This window comes from Dendropsophus ebraccatus, chromosome 4 (genome assembly GCF_027789765.1).
Source record: "Dendropsophus ebraccatus isolate aDenEbr1 chromosome 4, aDenEbr1.pat, whole genome shotgun sequence".
Classification (NCBI taxonomy): Eukaryota; Metazoa; Chordata; class Amphibia; order Anura; family Hylidae; genus Dendropsophus; species Dendropsophus ebraccatus.
Genome location: NC_091457.1, coordinates 5354196 through 5378489, shown reverse-complemented (window position 1 = coordinate 5378489; position 24294 = coordinate 5354196). Strand labels below are relative to the sequence as shown.

Here is a 24294-nt window from a genome sequence, read left to right as displayed (position 1 = left end):
ATCCAATTTACAGAGAATATCCCTCCGATGATGACATCCCCAGGCTTCCTATATTTATAGTCCTCAGACGGGATACGTCTCAGCTTACAGGCCGATGAGTGGTCAGTGGTGACTAAGGTGAACGTGGCCACAAGCAGCAGGAGAAGTAACAGGATTTTCAGTGTAAGGACGGACATTGTGTCAGATTTCCCCCTGACATAGAGAAGCATCACGGGCGGTGTAGGACCGGAGGTGCGTGCCGGTGTAAGGAGCCGGAATCCTGTCTTATATAGAGATCAGGAACAAAGAGACCTGAGTTTAGATGCTTTACATTTAGTTTCTCCACAGCTGTGACCGATCTTATTATACGTAGACTCTGGAGTCACCAACTAAAAAAGATAACATTTTATTTTTCCTCCTTTTATACATATTTTTTTTTTAATTTATAGCGGAAAAATATATGTAACATGCAGATCAACTGTCATTAGAGATGAGTGAACCGGGTTCGGGTTCGAGTCCATCCGAACCCGAACAATCGGCATTTGATTAGCTGGGGCTGCTGAACTTGGATAAAGCTCTAAGGTTGGCTGGAAAACATGGATACAGCCAATGACTATATCCATGTTTTCCACAAAGCCTTAGGGCTTTATCCAGCTAATCAAATGCCGAAAGTTCGGGTTCGGATGGACTCCAGCATGCTCTAGGATCGCTCATCTCTAATTGTCATCTATGCATATTGCTAATATTTAAAGTGTCAAAATAGAGACATTAATGCCCCTCCGTCTGGACTCTATTGAGTGCCACCTAAAATAGTGAACAAGACTGAAATTGACTTTTCACTATAATTTTCTTACCTACAACATGACCAATGGTAGACAACATTTAGTGACTGCTCCTTCTCCCACCACCACCTCTGCTGCTTCTACTTGGTCTAGCATTGTGTTCAGCAGTTTTGGTATTACCACTAGAGGTGAATAACATTTTCAATAGTTCAGTTTGGCAGGTTCCAAACTTTTGAACCTGAGCTTAGTGCTTCTCAAACTGAGAGGCGCAACTGGGAGGGTCGTTTTTACTAAAGTTACTGTAAGATGCACAGTCCTTTTCCTGATCCAATCTCTGGTTTAGGAACATTTTTGACCCATTTTATACTTATTTTAATGTTATATACAGTTTAGGAGACAAATTAAAGGTAGACTGAGGAATAATTTTTATTTTTGTATAAATGCTCCAGGCAGGTATTCTCCTATTCTTCACTAGTGTGAACACTGCACAGGTGCCTTAACGATCAAGTACATGTGCCGTGTTCACACAGGTGATGAATAAAAGAATATCTGCCTGGAACATTCCTAGTGATGAAGCGGGCGGATAGGAGGGTCAGAGAGGGTGGGCCAGCCTAATGCACAGACAGTCTAGGCCACGCCAGTTTGACACAAGACTGCAAGTTTAAAAGTTGTTTTTCAGGACAATAACTGCATCACCTGCTGAACGGATCCCAGGACAGATCTTGTATTAAAAGTAGATATCTGAAGGTACAAGCTGTTTGGGGTGGGCAGATTGTGGGTACAGACTCACTTTAAGGACATTACAGCAAAGTTGGATCAGCCTGGAGGATGTTTTTCCACTGTAATTTTGTGTGTGATTCCAAATCCAGGTAATAAATGTGATTTCCATTGATGATTTTGTGTGATTTTGTTGTCAGAACATTCAACTTTGTACAGAACAAAGTATGACTGAGAAGATTTCATTCATTCTGATATAGAAATGTTATTTGAATGCTCACTTTATGTTTTTGAGCAGTGCATTAACCATCCGGACCAGGTGGGCTTTATAGCTACAAGGGAAGCACCAGATAATACCATTCAAGCTCTTAATATTGTTCATCATGCCCCTTATCACTCTTCACCTTGCTCTTCTAAATAGATGCAGAGAAGGCCTTTGAGCGAGTGATATGGCCTTTTCTTAAACGTACTTTACACCATATAGGTCCCAAAATGTTATCATGATTTACTTCATTATAGTTGGCTCTTTCAGCAGTGGTCTCGGTCAATGGCCTCCTCTCATCTTCTATTGCTATCACTAATGGAACACATCAAAGGTCTCCCCTTTCACCTTTGATTTTTATTGTCACTTAAAGAGAACCAATCAGCCAAGTTGGGCTGATTTGGTTCCCTGCAGCACAGTATAAAGCTCCTGTGCAGCTCGCGGGACATACCGGCCATGGCTGCAGGAGCAGCAGCTTTTTACTGGAGAGTATAAACCTTCCGTGCGCGACGGGGAGAAGCACGGCAGGTAGTCATCTGGGCGGCTCCCAGCCTGTGTCTAGTCACCGCTCTCTGCCTGTTACTCATCCCCACCCAACAAGCTGATATGAAAAGAGCGATGACTAGACATAGGGAGCCACCCAGATGACTTCTACCACTTTCCATGATGCATTCACTATTCTTACCTTTTCCATTAAAATGGAATGTATATTCTCTGAAAAATTTGGTTCACCTTACTCCCCTCACCTCTCAGCTGTATCAGGCAAATTTCCCACCCATTATGTCAGACTTACCTAGGTGGCACAATGGGACGTTCACATGGTTTGGGAGATGCTCTATTTTGAACCCCTCAACGACGGCGGGCATAAATGTACGCCCCCAAAGTCCGTGCCTTAACGCAAACAGACGTTCATTTACTCCCGCGGTTTCTCTGATCGCTGTGTGTACACACAAAGCGATTGGGGAAGATGGCCTGTTATAATGTATAGCAGGCCATCATAGCTTGTCGGCAAGGGGGGTGGTTAACCCCCTCCCCCGCTGACGATCGCCGCTATTGGCTGATCAATTCAGATCAGCTAATAGCGGCGATCTGCAGCTTTCCAGGTCATCGGTGACCCGGTGACCCAGAAAGCAATGGCGGTTGGTGCTGTCCCAGACAGCACCGACCGCCATTACTGTTAAAAGTAATGGTGGCCATGGTGCCGGCTGATCACGGCGATATAAGTCCCCCAAGAAAGGGTTAAATACCTGCTGTGGACACCTCAGCTAGGTAGCTGAGGTGTCCACAGCAGGTATTGACCCATACTCGCCTGATCCAACGTCCCAATCGCGTCTTCCAGGTCCTGCGGCGTCCTGTTCTTCCGTCGGCGTCTTCGGCTTTATCCGTTGGTCCCCATTGGCAATCATCGGCTCCCTTGTCGTCAAACTTTGGCTTTTTCCAGAATTTTCGTCCTACTGCCCCTTAGTGGCTGATAAGTGTATATAATACACTTATCAGTAACTATAGGGTTGTAGAAAGTGTTTTGTTTTTTTTTTCCCAATTTTTTTCCCATTTTTCTCCCCGCATCCTATCGCGCACGTAAGTGCGCTGCTAATCAGCAACTCCTCCTTTTTGGATTAGGGTGTTTTTTTTCTATATCCTACAGCCACGGTCTGCTGATAAGTAACGCACATAAGTGCGGCATTTATTAGCAACACCTTTTTTGGTGTAGGTTTTTTTTTTTTTATACAAAAACACTATGTAAAAAAACACTATCACACTACACAAAATAAAGTGTTATACTACACCACAACACATTTACATAGCCCATATACTAATTCCAATAAAAAAATTGCCCCCAGGGTGTTTTCGGCGGAGGAGGCATACGCTATTATTGCCTCCGACACCGAAACAGCCAGTGAGGATGAATGCATGGATACTTTTTTCTTCCATTCATTCTCATCCTCATTATCCAGTGTCTGGGGGTAGCATAGCGTATGCTGCCCCCCAGACATGTCTTTTCCACCAGTACCTTTTAAATAAGAGATCACGGTATGGCGTGAAATTTTACAAACTCTGTGAGAGTACCTCAGGGTACACTTACAGATTTAGGGTACTGTGGATTAGCGAAGGATAACCCTTTGTGCGCACGTCTCCGCACATGTCATAGACTCCATTCTATGCACGGGCGGATTCTATCGTCCATCCAAAGAATGAATACTATCATTCTTTGGAGAGAGGGTGGAATCTGCATAGAATGGAGTCTATGACATGTACGGAGACGTGCACACCCGCATCAGTCCGCCGCAGGGTGTCAGCGGCGGAATGCACGAAGAGTTATCCTTTACCATTCCGTAGTGTGCACGTACCCTTAGAGTGTATGTAGGAAGGGACACCTGAATCCAGCCCCCAGATGCCCCCTCCCCCATCCTCCGAGTTAGTGGGAAGATGGTTTGGGAACTGATCTTCCCACAGATGGATAAAGGTTACCACCTGTACGGGGATAACTTTTATACCAGCACCCCCTCTTCCGGTCCCTCGCTGCCCGAGCTACTGTAGCTTGTGGCACGATCCAAAAATATCAGAAGTATTAATAGCGCCCTAATATTTAGCAGCCATGGAGCGGACCCAGCGATTCTGGATATGAAAGACCCCGTATCGCACCAGGACAACATTTTCCAGGTGACGTCCCCCACACTGGAGAACGGGAGACCCCATAAAAAGTGCAGAGTGTAGCGTAACAGGGGGATCAGGAAGGACACAATTTTCCAGTGTGACACCTGTCCTGATCACCCCGGCCTCTGCATACAGGATGGCTTCAAGGCGTACCACACGTCATTGGGGTTCTACATTTTCTAAATTCTTTCCCTTATTCCTATTTCAGGGGTCACGTTTATCCAGGGATTATTCTGATCGCCATTATGGAGTCGGGAAGGAATTTTTCCCCTGTGATGAGGCTACTGTCGTCTGCCTCACGAGGGTTTTATACCTTCCTCTGGATCAACACAGGTTGAATTTTATGGACTCCTGTCCTTTTCAACCTTATAAACTAATAATTGGCCTAATACCCCCAAATAAATTAAACATTGTCCCTTTTCCCCAATTAAATAGGTATGGCCCCCATTCCCATTAAAGGCTTGCCATGTTGCAATTACAAAGCCTCTGTGCGCCCAGGACAGTAGAAATCCCCCACAAGTGACCCCATTCTGGAAACTACACCCCATAAGGAATCTAACAAGGGGTGCAGGGGGCATATGACCCCCCTGGTGATGGGCACATTTGTGCCGTGAAAATGAAAAAAAAAAGGTATTTTTTATTTTCACACCACATGTTCTACACATGTGCCAGTAACCAGTGGAGTGCTTATGCTCACTGCACCCCTAATTAGATTCCTGGATGGGTGTAGTTTCCAGAATGGGGTCACTTGTGGAGGGTTTCTACTGTCCTGGCCGCACAGGAGCTTTGTAAATGCAACATGGCCTCCATCCTCCATTTCAGCCTCTAAATGGCGCTCTGTCCCTTTGGTGGCTTGCCCTGTGCCCATATGGCATATTATGTCCACATGTGGGGTATTCTTGTAGGGTAAATTACCCTACATCTTTTGCATTCATTTCCTTTTTTAAACCATTGTGGAAATGGAAAAAAAATCAAGGATAGACCAACATTTAGTGTACATTTTTTTTTTTTTTACACTACTGTAAATCATTGATCTTGTCTTGAGTTTTCCATTTTAACAAGGGGTTAAAACACAAAATGTGTAGAGCAATTTCCCCTGAGTACAGAAATACCCCACATGTGGACATAAAGCTCCAGGCGGGTGCAGGGTAAGCTTCCAAAGGGAAGGAGCGCCATTTGGCTTTTGAGGTTGGATTTAGCTGGAATTGATTTCGAGGGCCATGTTGCATTTAAAAGGCCCCTGTGTTGCCAAGACCCCCCACAAGTTACCCCATTATGAAAACTACACCCCTCAGGGAATGTAACAATGGGTGTTGTGAGCATATGGACCCCACTGGTGACGGACACAAATGTGGAACAATGTAGCATGAAAATGAAATTTTTTACACTGTAATCTTGGTCTAGCCTTGATTTTTTTATTTTTACAAGGGGTTAAATGATAAAAAAAACACATAAAATGCATAGAGAAATTTCACCCGAGTCGCAAAATACCCCACATGTGGACATAAAGCGCCATGTGGGTGCAGGGCAAGCCTCTGAAGGGAAGGAGCGCCATTTGGATTTTGGAGGCTGGATTTGGCTAGAATGGATCATGAACGCAATGTCGCATTTGCAGAGCCCTTGTGCATCCAAAACACTGGAAACCCCCCACAAGTGACCCCATTCTGAAAACTACACCCCTCAAGGAATCTAACAAGGGGTGCAGTGAGGATATGGACCCCTTTATGATGGACACATTTGTGCCGTGAAAGTGAAAAAAATGAAAATTTTCCCTTTCACGTCACATTGTTCCACATTTGTGCCCATCACCAGTGGGGTCCATTTGCTCACTGCACCCCTTGTTAGATTCCTTGAGGGGTGTAGTTTCCAGACTAAGGTAACTTGTGTGGGGTTTCCAGTGTTTTGGCAGCACGAGGGCTCTGTAAATGCGACATGGCCCTTGAAATTCATTCCAGTGAAATCCAACTTCCAAAAGCCAATTGGCGCTCCTTTGGAGGCTCGTCCTGCGCCCGCTTGGCAACTTATGTCCACATGTGGGGTATTTCCGTACTCGGGAGAAACTGCGCTACATGTTTTGTGTTTTTTTTTCCTTTTATCCCTTTGTAAAAAAAGAAAAATTGAAGGCTAGAACAACGTTTTAGTGTAAAAAATATTTTTTTCTTTTTTCACGCCACATTGTTCTAAAAATCTGTGAAGCACCTGTGGGGTCCAAATTCTCACCGCACCCCTTGTTACATTCCTCGAGTAGTGTAGTTTTCAAAATGGTGTCCCTTTAGGGGTGTTTTTTAGGTTTTGGCACCCCAGAGCCTCTGCCAACCTGAAGTGGTACAGTTAAAAATTACCAAATATAACAGAGGCGTTGAAATTCACTAGGCGCTCCTTTATATCTGAGGCTTGTGGTTGCGTCAAACAACAGAATAGGGCCACATATTGGGTATTTCTATAAACTGCAGAAACGGGGCAATAAATAATGGGGTGCATCTCTGGTAATAGGTTTATAATTATGAAAGATATTGGATTACAATAAAATCTCTGCACAGAAAATTAAAATTTTCTAATTTCTTACATACTTAGCTTTTATTTCTGTTATTCCCCTAAATGGTTAAAAAAAAACTTTCTGGATGTGCTTTTCCAGAGTTTGGGGGGGGGGGGGGTTTGTAGTTTCTGAAATGGGGTGCTTTGTGGGGCTTTCTAACATACAGTCCCCTCAAATACACTTTAAGGCTATGTTCACACTACGTAAGCTTCCGGCCATAGTGCGCTCCGTGAATATGCGTACGAATGCACGCCGGGATCATATACGGCACCGTAAGAAACCAGACCATTGTTTCCAGCCGGACGGCTTGTAACTTACGGCCGTAGCGTATCCCGCGGCTCCGTACGTAGTGGTGATTTCTTCATTTTTCCACTCTTCTATGCCGATCCAAAAGGTTCTGTGGGGTGTCCGGGGCTAGGCGAAGATATCCAAGTAAAAGACCGCTGTCAGATCGCTTTGTAGGGGGCTCGGGAAGCGTAAGTAGACTACGGGCGTACGTTCGCAATGAGTACGCATTGCGTACGCATCCGCCCGCACATCGAATACTCGCACACCCGTTGTTTCAGCCGCACATGTACGGCGAAATCTTGTTCACATTTGTGTTGCTTGGTGGCCGCTTTCTCTGCCAGCGGCACCTGTTGGGTTTGAGGGGGCCCTTGGGGTTTAATCCTGTGACAGTGTGGTTGCAGGGCCATTACGTGGCCTTCCTTCCCTGCTTGCGCTCGCTTTGCAGGGCTGGCGGTTGCTGACTGACACAATGTTGATTAAGTGTAGAGACTCAGGGGACCAGCAGACGGTACATGAGGCAATATGGTTTAATCAAATTATATACCAACATCCTGGCGTTGGTTTCTAAATGTGGCCGAGGGGCATTAGTGTCAGCCAGAGGTGTGAGGTATAGCTGCTCCTGTCTCTCCATGTTCCCCTGTTATATTGATATTGTTATTTTCTTACACATGTAGCCATGGATATCTCAAGTGCGCTAACCCAGATTTATGTGTTACATTATTTACTGTGCCTCCTCAACCTTTTAGTAGTTGAGCTAAATTATGGCAACGGGGAATTGTGTGTTAAAGGGGTTATCCAGCTGTAGGAAAATATGGCCACTTTCTGTAAGAGATTACACGCCTCTTGTCTCCAGCTTGGTTGCAGGTTTTGCCACTCAGTTCCATTGAAGTGAATGGAGCTTAATTCTAAACTGCGCCTAAACTGGAAACAAGAGTCTCTGGAAGAAAGTGCCATGTTTTTTTTGTTTTTTTTTTTAACACAGGAAAACCCATTTAAAGAGGTATTCTGGGGAATCCCTTTTTGAAATTCTAGAAAAAACAAAAACTATACTTACCTTGCTCACTTTCCAACCACCACAGGAATCATAGGACTCTAAATGTACTGCACATTCCCAGTGAGATTAAACTGATTAAAACACGTTATTTAATCTTTTCAACTGAGGAATACATTTCTTTACTAAGCAAAATATTACTAATATACAGCTACTAATCCAATGCCTAACCCAGTGCAATAATAATCCAATACAATCCAGCTCAAAATGGCCACTATTGCTATTAATTATTTTACATAGTGTTTTTAGTTCCTAGAAGATGTTTTCTTGTATTTAGTTCTGGCTTAAACAGAAGGATATAACATTTGGGGAAGAATATACAGCCCAACAGTCCAGCGTTAGAGGTCAGGATGGCAAATATCTCCACGGCCACCGTGTCTTTGCCTTTGGTGCTGAGATAAGCCGGGATCATGGCTATCCAGACACTGCAGAACACCAGCATGCTGAAGGTGATGTACTTGGCCTCATTGAAACTGTCCGGTAATGTCCTGGCTAAGAAAGCTGTAATAAAACTAACAGCGGCCAGAATCCCCATATAACCCAGGACAGAGTAGAACCAAAGATCTGACCCTTCATTACACTGAACTACCATCTTCTCCTTATAAGAGTGTGTGTCCATCTCCTGGAAGGGGGGAGAGAGGGTCACCCAACTCATACAGATGACCCCCTGGACAGAGGAGCAGATCAGGAGCACACAGTTAGGGAGCGTTACTCCACTCCATCTGCTCCACACACTTCCAGGCTTGGTGGCTCTGAATGCCATGTAAACCATGATGGTCTTGGCCAACAATGAAGAGATGGATATTGAGAGTAGTATTCCAGTAGAGATCTGACGTATCCTGCAGGTTGTATCCACAGGACGACCGAGGAACAAGAAGACAGAGAGGAAGCTCAGCATGATGGAGACCAGGAGGACAAAGCTCAGGTTCTTGTTATTCGCTCTCACAATTGGGGTGTCCTCATATCTAATAAAAATCCCCAATACTACAGCCGTCAGTGTAAGAAGTAACATGGATCCTAATAGAACAATTATTGATATCCCATCAGAGTAAGAGAGAAATTCTGTCAGTTTTAAGACACATTGAGTTCTGTTCTTATTGGGCATCTCATGGTCGGCACATCTCTCGCAGTTTTCACTGTCTGTAGGAGAAAAAAATGCTTAAAATGAAATAAACACTCATCGCCAATAAGTTATTACCATGTCTAATTCATCACATATTATGCCCCTTCATCTTCTTCTTCACACAAATCTTTTTCTTTGTAAAAACTGCTTAAGTTCATTTCCATGATGTCCAGCTTACTAAAGTTCTGTTATGGCTGCTGATAGAATTCTATGGACAACACAGAAGGAAGAAGGAGAAATGCAGAAGCAGAAACATGTCTTATATGCCACTCTAGTGCTGGAATCACCACTTACACTTCCTGATACTTCTCCATAATGTCCCCTATGCAATTCCTGAGGGAATATTATAGAGGGTAGGAAAATCCCCTTTTTTGTGTGTGGGTGTGTGTGTGCAGTGTAAGGCTATGTTCACATGGCGTAAAAGTATGGCCGTTGTTGCCATCGGCAACAACGGCCGTACTTTGTACGCCTAGGCAAGCTGCCTTATCTTTTATGGGATCCCGGCCGGAGCGTATACACATGGTATACGCTCCGTCCAGGATCCCATACGGCGCCGCAAACAACTGACATGTCAGCAATTCAGTGAATTCCAGACGCAGAAAGACCTGTCAGTTCATCCAATGAAGCGAGCGGCTCCGCCTGCTTCATTGTGTGCTAAGAGAGCTCTGATGCGGGTGCGCGCTGATGCGTCCGCATTAGAACACTGGGGCCAGAAAGGTCATCCGGCAGGTACTGTAGTACTGGCCGGGATGATCTTTTCAGAGACCGGCTGTTATGTGGATCGGCCGGGTCACAGAGCGGCCGGTCCTATACGCCATATGAACATAGCCTAATAGTGTGCAATGTGGAGCAGAAAACCAGAATATTATAGAGGAATTCTGAAGAGAGGAAAAAAGGTTGAAAAAAGTCACACACAGGTTATATAATGGTACTGTTCCTCAAGTAGACACACATTACATCTCATTCCGCAAGTTACCTGAATGCTGTCATCATTTCCCAATATATGACACCCAACTTCAGTGAGCAGCTTGATGGTTTTCTCCAATGCCGGGCACATAACCCCTTTGATTCCACAGCCAAAAGTGTCCACAGCATCTAAGAGGTTATGCAAAAAGTGCTGGTCCTGTCATGTCTCCAGTTGGTAGCCAGGGGCCTTCTGAATTCCTCTCTGACTGCCATGTTACCTGACTTACTAATACAGGATGGTTTTGTCAGATACTACGGTATAGTTTGCATAATTGCCTTATGCTAACACCCGCCCCCTCACGATTCTGTTACGCTAGTAAACAACATTGCCAGGGTGACTGAAGTAAATCTTGAGTGTAAAAAAACGGACAATCTGGGACTGATGCTATCAAGCTGATATTTTTCAGCTGGGAAGGGCAAACATAAAATAACCCTTCTATGTCGGTAGTACCAGGCTGCTGCTGCTTGGTTTTGACTGACTGATTAAGAAAAGAATGGGGAATCCCAAAGTATACATTTTTTTAATACATAAAAATGCATGGATTGACATCAGAGTTGTTCCTATTGTAACATATTGTTCGCATGTCCTTTTGGATATATCTTATCATTATTTAATACAGACGTGGATGACTTGCATATTTCAAACCTTACAATACTGATGCATGTTCTGATGGCAAAAAAACTATATTGGGGGAGGATTACATGGGATTAAATTATTGGAATTTTTTTTATTGCTCTCAGATATTCTATCTGGCCTGGAATGGAACTGGGATAAGTCATCCGAGCTGAAGACTTGTTTTCTTGTATTCCCTTTCAACTTCATCTCTTTCTATTTGTCAACAAATGACTTCATGTTGCTTCTTGAGTTAAGGTATATTTCTAATTTTAGGTAATATATTCCATATATTTAGGCATAATACGACATGGACAGAAAGGAGCACTGCACCTCACACCTATGGCTGACACTAATGCCTCTCAGCTACATTTTAAAACCAACGCTAGGATGTTGGTATATCATTTGATCAAACCATATTGCCCCATGTGCCACGTGCCGGTCTCCTGGTTCACATGGGTCCCTACACTAAGACCACACTATGTAGGTCAGCAACCGGCAAACCAGGCAATGCGTGCACAAGCAGGGAAGGGAGGCCATAGAATGGCCCTGCAACCCCAAATTCACAGGACCAAACACAAAGGGCCCCCCAAACCCAGCAGGCCCCACCGGCGGAGAAAGCTGCCGCCAAACAACACAAGTGTGAATATGATCTTGTACTCCCCATTGCTCCTGCAGGTAAAATGGGAAAGATAGGAGGTACTTGACATGTGTGCACAGGTTTATCCTGCTAATTTCGGTCATGTGGGTCTTATAAAGAGGAGTGCCAACTGCTCAGAAAAGGGAGAAAAGTAAAATACGATATGGAGAGAAAGGAGCTGTTGCCCATCACTTCTATGGCTGACACTAATGCCTCTCGGCTACCTTTAAAAACCAGGCATGTGGTACATGGGGCAATATGGTTTGATCAAATTATATACAAACATCCTGGCGTTGGTTTTTAAATGTAGCCAAAAGGCATTAGTGTCAGCTATAGGTATGATGTGCAAGAGCTCCTTACTCTCCATGTCATATTTTACTTTTCTCCCTTTTCTGAGCAGTTGGCACTCCTCTTTTAAGTCCCACATGACCCAAATTAGCAGGAGGCACCTGTGCAGACATGTCAAGTACCTCCTATCTTTCCCATTCTACCTGCAGGAGCAATGGTGAGTACAAGATCATACTCACATTTGTGTTGTTTGGCGGCAGCTTTCTCCGCTGGTGGTGCCTGCTGGGTTTGGCGGGGCCCTTTGGGTTTGGTCCTGTGACATTGAGGTTGCAGGGCCATTCTATGGCCTTCCTCTCCTGCTTGTGCACGCTTTGCGGGGTTGGCGTTCGCTGACCAACACAGTGTGGAGTTAGTGTAGGGATATCAGAAAAAATTAGTGAGAGTATATATATGTAACGAAGGTACCTGAGTGTCATAGGATAGTAATCTTCTTGTTGAGCGGGATACCCGTGTAGAAAAGAATCCAAACACTGGTGCTGCAATCCAATTTGCTGCTTTATTTTTTGGCAATATACTCGGTACACTTCAGCTCACCGGCTGATCCACACACCCAAGCGTCCACCTGGTGTCCTGCGGACGTTTCGGAGGATAAAGCTCCTCCTTCCTCATGCGCAAGGACGTAGGGGGTGGAGGGTCTAATATATGCACGTCAGTAACAGAAATTTATCCATAACTATTATTAATATTTATAGTAGTATATACACAATGACTATTCATATATTATACGCATGATCATATAAGGAAGGAAAACAAATACATCTCTAATCCTACAAAAAGACTCTAAAGCTACATGTTTCATTGAGACCCTTTGGGCTCAGTGTTTCAAGCTCAGTTATCCAAAATACTTCACGGCGAAGGAGATGTCTGCGGTTCTCCTCGCTATCATTACATATCTCAAGCTGTTCTATTACTTGCCACCGTAAATCGCAAATATTATGTCGGTGTTCAGAAAAATGTCGCGCCACTGTTGTTTCCCCGAAGTCATTATTACGATCTTCATAATTCTTTTCTTTTTCTTTCTTTACTGTAAATCTCCTAATTGCAGATTTATGTTCATTAAGTCTCAGTTTAATCTGTCTGATAGTTTGTCCCACATATCCCATACCGCAAGGACATTTAAGCAAATATATATATATATATATATATATATACATATATAAATATATATATGTACATATACATATACATATATAAATATATATACATGTAGCTTTAGAGTCTTTTTGTAGGATTAGAGATGTATTTGTTTTCCTTCCTTATATGATCATGCGTATAATATATGAATAGTCATTGTGCATATACTACTATAAATACTAATAAGTGTTATGGATAAAGTTATGTTACTGACGTGCATATATTAGACCCTCCACCCCCTACGTCCTTGCGCATGAGGAAGGAGGAGCTTTATCCTCCGAAACGTCCGCAGGACACCAGGTGGACGCTTGGGTGTGTGGATCAGCCGGTGAGCTGAAGTGTACCAAGTATATTGCCAAAAAATAAAGCAGCAAATTGGATTGCAGCACCAGTGTTTGGATTCTTTTCTACACGGGTATCCCGCTCAACAAGAAGATTACTATCCTATGACACTCAGGTACCTTCGTTACATATATATACTCTCACTAATTTTTTCTGATATTGGTATTGGAGGGTCAGTGGAGACCCAATAGTGAGTGACTTAGCCTGAAGGCTTTCAGTGCGATTAATTTTTTCCCCCATATTCGAGTTAGTGTAGGGACCCATGTCAACCAGTAGACTGGCACGTGGTACATGGGGCAATATGGTTTGATCAAATTATATACCAACATCCTGGCATTGGTTTTTAAATGTAGCCGAGAGGCATTAGTGTCAGCCATAGGTGTGATGTGCAGCAGCTCCTTTCTCCCCATGTTGTATTATATTTAGTTATATCACTGGTCCTGCCAAGATTAGCACTGGTCAGTTGTTGTTGCTTTTACATTTTTATGACGAGAACCCTCTATTGTCAGTTAATTGCTGTCTTAACAAATGCTTACCTGTGGCTGTCATTCCGCCACAGATATTATGTTGATTTGACCTTTGTTGTGCGGCCCCATCTAAGTTATAGGATTAACGTAAAGCCCTATCTCCAGCAGCCAATCAATAACTGAGTCTTGACATCACAACAAGTGCTGATTGGCTGATCAGGATTATTTTGTCACATCCCCAAAGCTGTCACTACACAGCAGAGACCAAAATGTTTTTAAAACGGCAAAGATGTAGAAGCCAGGAAGGCAAGTATTAGCAATTTTTTATCCTTCCCCATCCCTGGGCATATTGCAGCACCTAGAGTTGTGTAACAGCACATAGTCCAGGTGCTGGCCGGAATGATCAGAAATGTTCTAGTGCTAGTGGCTAGTTAACCCCTAGTTCTCGAGAGTCTCCAATAATCATGGCTGGTACATGGGATTAAAGGCGCAACTTCCGACGTTGTCTGGAATAATTAAATATTTGCAACTCTTATTAATGTGTATCATCCAGTCATGTTTGTGTTTGCCACTGTCAAATGCAGATTCCTTTTAAAGAATAAAGAAGACTATCGAAAAGTCCTACCGGTTCTGGTTGATACTTCTCCTTCAAAACACAGAAGACAATTGTAACAACAAAAAAAAGCAAATGTTGAATTTGCCGGAACTTTTTTGGATCCTGGGAGACAACTTTCTGTACATCGAGACTTTGGAATCTAAGAATAAGAAATCCAGAAAAGAAACCAGTAGTCTTAGCTTAACATTAAAGTATTAGTTACAAAAGCTACTGATCACACCGGCAATGGAGAAACACGGCAGTTATCAATCTAATCTGACGCATTTGCTTTAATATAGTCTATGGGGCGATTAATTAATCAAATTGTTGTGCTGTCTAGGAAGTGGAGGGCACTGAAAAGTTTATATAACATGTTTGAAAAGATGGCGGCTGCACATGTCGCAGTACAGTATAGTGAAAGGGAGGGTACAAGGGATTAACCTTAACATCACACTTTCCCTTCAGTATACATACAGGAGCATTCCGTCAGCCTGCCATTTTGCTTGTGTACATAACACACACATATACAGTGTGAGGCTATGTTCACACAACGTAAGTTCCATGGGAATCACAGCCATTGCTACAACAGTCGTGATTCCCACGGAACTTACGTAGTGCTGCTTTCCAAAGGAATCCTGGTCGGAGTGTATATACATAGTATACACTTTGGCCGGGATCCCTAGCAGTGCCGTAGAAAACTGACATGCCAGTGCTGATGAAGTTGTGATGCGGGCAACCACTGATGCGCCCGCTTTAGAACATAGTGGCGCTACAGATCATCCAGCCAGTAATGCAGTACCGGCCGGGATGATCTTTTCAGAGGCCGGTCTCATACGTAGTGTGAACATAGCCTGAGCAAAAGAAAAGGTGGAGTTGGGGAGAAAAAAGGGAGAAGCAGTAAGAAAAAGAGAAAGTCAGGGAGAGTCAAGGTTATTGAAAGTTTATTTGGTATAAGGGAGAGATAAAGGAAAGTGTGAGGAAAGTAGCTGAGAAATTGCTGCGGTCACTTTGGGTGTCAGTACACAGTGTTCACTGCTGTCCACAGCTCTCCTGGGTGATTTTAACCCTTTGAAACATCTGTCAGGTTACATTCTCAGCCTTTAATAAAACCGTGTCTAGCAGCATAACACCTATGAGTGTATGCCGGTCATTCACCGCTGACGGTTTATCACCGGTCAGGTTACACCTTCATTCCTTTAATAAAACCATGTATGGCAGTCTTATACCTGTGATTGTGCATCAGTCATCCACCACTGCTAGTTTAATTTAACCCTGTTATTCAACTGTCCGGTTACATCTTTAGTCCTTTATTAAAACTGTGTCTTCCAGCATAAAAATGTCAATCACCTGTCAGGCTACAGCTTCAGTCTGTTAGTAAAAATGTGTCTGGCAGCATAAAACCTGTCATTATGCCTCATTGATCCACCAACATTGTACTGTTTCCACCATCAACTGGCTGTCTTAGGCCTTACTCAATTGACAAGATAGCTACTGCTAATATCTTCAACTCTCTGTCCTAGGCACTGTGGGGTCACTTACTGTACACTGTGGCTAATGCAGCCAAACTTCTTACAGGGCAAGTAAGGGCTACCTGAATTTTACGCCTGTCTTTCTTTGGCCCTTTGAGGTCATTGAGACACTAGTTACTGCCTCCAGGAGTCATACTCTGTAAGGGTTTGTTCACACAGCTATTAAAAACCAAGCTTTTGGTGATCTTTTTGATGCCTTAAACAAACAAAAATGCTCTTTACAAGCCACGTGTCAATTTTCACTACACCAAACTTTGGAAAAGTTTTCTCATCTCTAGTAGTATAATAAACCCCAAACCCAGCGCACATCAAACTTATAACATATAAAGAGAACAGTCACAAGGCTACAAAAAGGAACAAAGATCAGTGGCCACCAATCTGTGCCTCTTCAGCTGTTGCCACATTATGACTCCCACCATACTGGAAGTCTTTGTAATTTGTCAACAGGTAGAGATCCACAGGTTTAAGACTACATCTCCTTCTGCATCATGGGAAACAGGAAACTTTGGCTTAACTTGGGGCCCATTGGGTAAAGACTCCTCACCTCATTGTTGGGGGTTTTCCAGTTGATTAAACTTTCATTGATCAGAAGCCGATATTTATCTGATGTGTAAGGCAGGAAGGTGCCGACCTTAATTTTATTCATTGTTCCATTGACTATGATATTGTTATGGATCACATAGTTGGTTGTCATCTCTCCGTACTTATTGATGGCAGAATGTCCCTGGTATTTCAGAAGCTTCAAATAGCGGACTAACTGAGAATAAAGGTTTCGTTATCCAGCAGGAGTTATTGTATTCTAATGATATATTCTGCCCTCTACATCAGCTTCATAGTGCCCAGTGTATATTTATTTGTCACCTTATATAAAGGATACTATTGTGAACCACAGGGGATCACCGGACCTTGAAGATTCATAGTAGTAGAATGAGCACAGGAACAGTAGATGAATCTGACAAAATCTCACGTATGGGTCATCCACCGTGGAACATAGTAAGGTAGCCATGATCTGTCAGATATATGTCTCCAGATGGGTTCTCTTAACGTGATCATCAGACAGTGAGATCTTTGGAACTACAGTGGTTTGCAATAAATTAGAATATCAACAAAAATTTAGTTTTTTTTAGTAATTCAATTCAAAAAGTGACCTCATATATGCTATAGAGTCATTACATACAGAGTGAACTTTTTCAAGAATTTATTTCTGTTAAAGTGGATGATTATGGATTACTGCAAAGAAAAACTCAAAAGTCAGTATTTCATAAAATTAGAATATTAAAAAAAATGTTTTTAACACAGAAATGTTGACCAAATAAAAAGTTTGTACAGTAAATTCCCTCAATATTTGGTTGGGGCACTTTTTGCATGAATGACGGCATCAATGCGGCAATGTGGCATGGAGGCGATCAGCTGATGGCATTGCAGAGGTGTTATTGAAGCCCAGGTTGCTTTGATAGCTGCATTGTTGGGTCTAGTGTCTTTCATCTTCCTCTTGACAATACTTCATAAATTCTCTATGGGGTTAAAGTCTGGCGAGTTTGCTGGCCAATCAAGCCCAGTGATGCTGTGGTTAGTAAACCAGGGATTGGTACTTTTGGCAGTGTGGACAGGTGCCAAATCCTGCTGGAAGATGAAAATTCCATCTCCGAAAATCTTTTCGGTACAGAAAAGCATGAAGTGCTCTAAAATTTCTCGGTAGATGGCAATGTTGACTTTGGTGTTGATGAAACACAGTGACCCTACACCAGCAGATGACATGGCTCCCCAAACCATCACTGATTGTGGAGACTTCACACTAGACCTCAAGCAGCTTGCATTGTGCCTCTCCACTCTTCCTTCAGACTCTGGGACCTTGATTTCCAAATGAAATGCAAAATTTACTTTCATCTGAAATCAGCCCCTTGGACCACTGATCAACAGTCCAGTTCTTCTTTTCATTGGCCTCTTCTGGCCTTGTTTATTGGTCAGGAGTTACACATGGGATGCAACACTTGTAGCCCATGTCCTGCAGATGTCTGGATGTGCTTGTGGCTTTTGAAGCACTGACTACAGCAGCAGTCCACTCTTTGGGAATCTCTCCCAAATTTTTGAATACCATTTTGGTTACTATCCTGTTATCCGGTTCTCCCGGTTGCTTGTGCACCTTTTTCTACCACACTTTTTCCTGCCACTCAACTTTCCATTAAAAAGCTTTAAAACCGCACTCTGAGAACAACCAGCTTCTTTAGCAATGAACTTTTGTGGCCTACCTTCCTTGTGGAGTGTGTGAATGCCTTCTGGACATCTGTCAGCAGTCTTCCCCATGATTGTGTTGCATACTGAACCAGAATAAGGGACCTTTTATAATACTTAGGAAGCCACTGCAGGTGTTTTGGGTTAATTATTCTCATTTTCTGAAATACTGACTTTTGGGCTTTTCTTGGCTATAATCCATAATCATCAACTTTAACAGAAATAAAAGCTTCAAAAAATTCACTCTGTATGTAATGACTGAAAAAAAAAACCTTTTTGTTGATATTCTAATTTATTGCAAACCACTGTACATGAAATTGATATCTGGTGTTCCATAGTAAAATAAACTAGAATTTTTGGGGCACCCCCAGTGCAGACTAAGAAACATCACCGCATGGTGATTACACAGTGAATCTACTTACCACAGTGAAGTTTCCTTCATGAGCATCAACACATAGATGGACGCTAGCAGATGACCCTATCAGGTGCCTTCACTACACAGTACTTTTCACATGCCATCATTAGTGTTTTGCTTGAACAATCCATTTAGCCACAAAGAATAGGATACCTAATTTTGCACTGAATGTCTTTTTTTATTATTTAGAATTCACTCTAGGCTTAGAAATAAGACCACAGAGTATTATAGACCTAGTGTGAATAGACAGGAAAAGACCCCCCCATTGGCTTCAGACAAAACATCATGTAAAAAGGTTACCTTCTAACTACGGACAATAAAAAAGCCTCGATCTGATTATTATGTCACAGTAGTTGACCAGGTATGAGCACAGAAGAGGTGTGAGAAAATTTTAATGATAATTTTTAGTCCTTTAAGTCGAAAACTTCCTTAAAGGACAACTCCGGCGGGACCCCCCCCAAAAAAAAAAACACAGACACACACAGACACCATACTCACCATCCCTCCGGTGACGATCGCCACTCCATTCGCCCGCCGTCCGCCTCACCGTCACCTGCCTCCGCCGTCCAGCGATGTCTCTTGCTTCCGGGTCCATGAGAGAGAAAAGGCTGCCAGTGCGCTTGCGCACCGGCAGCCTTTTCATTGGCTGGAGCGCATCACATGGCTTCCAGCAAGCTCAGCCAATCAGGGCTGAGAAGCTGGAAGCCATGTGATGCGCTCCAGCCAATGAAAAGGCTGCTGGTGCGCATGTGCACCAGCAGCCTTTTCTCTCCCATTCACTCTCAATGAAGACGCCGAGGAGGAAGAAGACCCGGACCGCCCCCAGCTCTGACATCACCGGACACCAGAGAAGAGGACCGTGACGACCGTAATAGGTAATGTATATATTCTTTAACTTCCGGGGTGGGGGGTCGGGGGTCGGAAAGTGGGGGAAGGGGGCCAGACCGGGTATTTAACCACATTACATATATAAGTTATATAACTTTGTAATGTGTGTTAAATAAGCCAAAAAAAAATTTCGCCGGAGTTGTCCTTTAAGTATCATAAGACAAAAGCCAAAATCAAAGAACAATGAGATACTGTATATCATATAGAAACTGTTGTCTGGACAATCAAGACAACAAATAAGAATGGATGAGTTTGGATTCTAGCAGTTCTCCCCAGTTTACTGGAACTGGTCGGTAAAGTCATAGTTATATTACCAAACTTAAGAGAAACATAATACCCGATCCCAGCAAGTAAGAGAATTGGTAAATGAATATAATAATCTCTTTGGTGATGGTACGTGGCTTGAAGCTCTAGGGGATATCTCCATGTGCCTGATAAGTTCAGGTATCAACACCTAACACAGGTATGCGTGAGTGCAGTCAAATTATTAGGATGAGGCAGCTACAGTCTGCTAAATATCAGAAAGGACACGGGACAACTCTTTGTTCAAGCTGAGAAGTTTCTGTTTAGTTAAGTGGTTAGCGTCTTATTATAAGCAAAGATAAGGCAAAAGAAACAATTACAAAATACACACCTTCTTCTAACAGCAGTTACATACTGTTTTTAACCCCTTCGGGACCAGGCTAATTTTCGTTTTTGCGTTTCCTTTTTTTCCTTCTTGAGCTTAAAAGGCCATAGCACTTGCATTTTTACACCTACAGACCCACATGAGCCCTTATTTTTTGCTTCACTAATTGTACTTTGCAATGCCAGGCTGAACTTTTGTATAAAATCTGCTGCGAAACCATAAAAAAAATATATGCGCAGTGAAATTGAAAAAAAAAAACATAATTCTTTTTTTTGGGGAGGATCGTGTTTTTACGCCGTGTGTCCTGTGGAAAAACTGACATGTTTTATATGTTCCTCAAGTCATTACGATTAAAACGATATTTTGATTAAAACGATATTTTGATTAAAACGATTTTTTTGATGGCCTGTAAAAAATTTAAACCATTGTTAACAAATATATGTTCCTTAAAATCGCACCATTCCCAGGCTTATAGCGCTTTTATCCTTTGGTCTATGGGGCTGTGAGCTGTTATTTTTTGCGCCATGATGTGTTCTTTCTATCGGTACCTTGATTGCACATATGCGACTTTTTGATCGCTTTTTATTACAATTTTTCTGGATTTGATGCGACCAAAAATGCGCAATTATGCACTTTGGGACATTTTTGCGCTTACGCCGTTTACCGTGCGAGATCATGAATGTGATTAATTAATAGTTCGGACGATTATGAACGCAGCGATACCAAACATGTTTATTTATTTACTTTTATTTATAACCTGGGAAAAGGGGGGTGATTCAGACTTTTATTAGGGGAGGGGGCTTTTTATTGAAAACAACACTTTATTTCTTTTTTTTACACATATACTAGAAGCCCCCCTGGGATTAGGGTTATTCCCCCTGGGGGACTTCTAGTATATACACTCTGATCTCTCATTGAGATCTTTGCTGTATACTCATACAGCAAAGATCAATGAGATCGGCACTCGTTTGCTTTCGGCTGCTGCAGCCGAAAACAAACGAGTGCCGAGCCGGGACAGTGCCATATTGGAGCGGGTCCGGCCGGCTTCAGTAACAGAGATCGCTCCTCCAGGACAACGTCCCGGGGGAGCGATCTCCCCCACTAGACACCAGGGAACGGCTGAATCCGGTAATCGGAGGCAACTGTCATCTTTGACAGCTGCCTCCAATTATCTTATTAGCAGGCACGGCGATAGGACCGTGCCCGCTAATAGCCGCGATCCCGGGCTACATTAGGCACCCGGGATCGCGGCGGTTTAGAGTGGGGTCGCCGCACAGTTACGTCCTTGTGCGGGAAAGGGTTAAGAAACTGTTCTTGGCTATACGCCCAGACATAGCTGCTCAAGGTTAAGAGGGAGACTGTGGGGGCTCTTTCTACTCAGCTCCTGCTGCAGACTATCATCACTACAGAGCATTGCATCTCCTGGCTGAATATATATTTTTCCTTTTACAGAATTACCTTCAACCCCACATGCCTTTTGATTGTTGTATTTCTTTAGTTTTCTTTTAATGAAATATTAACAAAAGTTATATTTAGTTTTTCTTCCCTCAGTCCTGTGATCATAGCTGTACTAGAGTGTCGCTGTCTTCACCACCACCAACACCAGAGTATGGTTCTGTGATTATAGTTGACCATGGAGAATCTGTTCTAGGGTTTACCTTGTATCGATAAGATGCTGGATTCTTATCCCAGTCAAGTACAGACAAGCCTATGAGATTTAGTGCCTTAGCCAGTAATGTTACTGCATTGTACACCGGGTCATACATTTCCTGAGACAGGTGGTTCCAGGTGTTCCTCATACGCTCCAGCCCGGTGCAGTTGTGAAGAGATATATTATAAAGCTTCTCATACCATTTATTTTTTTTTGTGTTTTCTGATAAGCAGTGAAATATCATCATCCACATATTCTGAAGCAATAAATCTTTAGGGTATTTTAAAGGGTAAAAATCATCGATATAATGTTTGAATTCAGCCGTAACTGCTGACTCAGGCTCCAGAGACAAACTGCAATTCAGAATCTCTGGGTACTCCTCTATAAGAACAATGTTTGGGGCCCAGGATGGAGTCAAGATCATGGTCATACCCTTGAGATACTCAGACATGAAAGATCTAAATATTTCAAAATGAAAAGTCCCACAGAGAATAATCACTTGAACCGACATTTTTCGAGCCGTCTCCAAATCTTTTTGATTCCACATTTGTCTGTAAATATATTGAATTGTAAATGCCACACAGATGTGACGCCTAAGCAGTAATTCTTTTAATAATTGTAATTCTCTTGTTCCGCTTTCATTTTGGAGTGATATTATTCCAACCCAAGTCCATCCAAAGTGCATGATGAGTTCACATAAGTAGGTTAATGTTTCATGATCGTTCTGAATTGTACGGAAAAAAGTTGGAAAATGCTGCCGACTGCCTAAAGACACATCTGTGGCTCCATAACTGATCTGTCAGAGAGAGGGGGTTGGGGGGAGATGCCATATTATGAGTTACATTCTTTACCATTAGATCACCGAGAGCAAATTATGAGGTTCATAAGAATGTTTCACTATGACTTTATGACTTACTATACTCAGATCTGAGGAATTTTTTATACTTACCTACCTGGACATTCCTGTTTTTGGAGTCCGAAGGCAGCACTCAATGGGTTAAGTCTAGGATCCCTAGTGCAAGTCAGAAGAGACATGCTCTGCAGTAACCAATCAAAAGAGGTCACTAGGTATAAGGGGTAGCAGTAACCACACCAACATAGAGTTCATATGGAGCAATAACATTTACTTAGGGAGGGTGTGTTGTGCTGCCTTCTGACTCCAGGAACAGGAATTTCCAGGTAGGTAAGTATACAAAATTCCTCAGTTCCTGGGTCCTACGGCAGCACACAATTGGACTAAACAGCAGTGTCTAAAACAATAAAGGAGGTACAAACACCAATACTCAAGACTTCAATATTGTAGAGCTTAAGGCTGTTCCCCCAGTGACATCCAGCTGATAGTGCTTCACAAATGCAGAACTTGTTGACCACGCCGCTGCTCTGCAAATCTCTTGTAGAGAGATGCTGGAAGCTTCCGCCCAGGCTGTTGAAACAGCTTTGGGCCTTTATTCTGTCTGAAATTTGAAGGTTTTGCGAAGAATAACAGAATTGTATCATATTCTTGATCCATTTGGAGATGTGGAACTTTGAAGCTTTAATACCTTTGGAACGTCCTTCATAAATTAGAAACAGATTTTCTTTTTTTCTAAATTCCTTGATCCTGTCTCGAAAGATAAGTACTGCCCGTCTGCTTGGTGAGATGACTTCTGGATCAATAGAGGCAGCCACTTTAGGTGTAAATACAGGCATGGTTCTTAGGAACAGAGCATCCCCAAGGTCTCTGAAATAAGGTTCTCTGGATGATAAGGCCTGAATCTCACTCACTCTTCTATCCGATGCAATGGCAACAAGAAAGGTGGTTTTCCATTAAACATATTGCAGCTCAGCACTTTCCAACGGTTCAAAAGGAGGGGACTTTAGCGCCTTCAGTACTATCTGAAGGTCCCACGATGAAATAGGAGGTTTGGTGGCAGGGCGGAGATTCTTAACACCTTTAAGGAAGGTCTAAACTAGAGACTCATGAATCTACCTCCCAAAAAAAAATTTATAGCTGCAAATTGGACCCTAAGAAAGTTTAACACCGATGTCAAAGAGTAGTCCACTAATGTGGCTGAGAAGGTATTCCAGATACCCTCATATTTCTTTCGAGTACTGGCTCTCTTTGCATTAATCATTGTACAGATTGTGCTCTCAGCACAAGACCTTTCCTCCTCCAAGTGGCAAATTCATTTTCCATGCCGCTAACTGTAATAGGTCGAACTTGTGATGATGTAGCCTGTTCTGTGTCAGGATATTCGGATTGCAAGGCAGTTTCCATATCCTGCCCTTAACTAGAGACTGAGCCAGCGAGAACCAAGGCCTACAAGGCCAATAAGGAAGGATCATCAAAGCCTCCGATCAATCTTCTTTCATCTTTTTCAGAGTCATCTGTATCAATGCCGGAGGAGGGTAGGCATAGATGAAAATCCCCTTCCATGAGATAGATAATCCGTCCAGTACTGTTGGATGGTCCG

The 24294-nt window shown here is 42.9% G+C and overlaps 1 protein-coding gene across 1 annotated transcript; it reads right to left on the bottom strand.

Moving 5' to 3' along the window:
* Positions 1–8502: 8502 nt before the first annotated feature.
* LOC138789178 (vomeronasal type-2 receptor 26-like) lies at positions 8503–22352 on the bottom strand. Its single transcript, XM_069967783.1, has 4 exons — positions 21849–22352; positions 16572–16784; positions 14643–14658; positions 8503–9410 (listed from the first exon to the last, which is right to left on the bottom strand). Exons 1-4 carry the CDS (start codon positions 22350–22352, stop codon positions 8503–8505), a joined length of 1641 nt encoding a protein of 546 aa, XP_069823884.1.
* Between the last annotated feature and the right edge of the window lie 1942 nt (positions 22353–24294).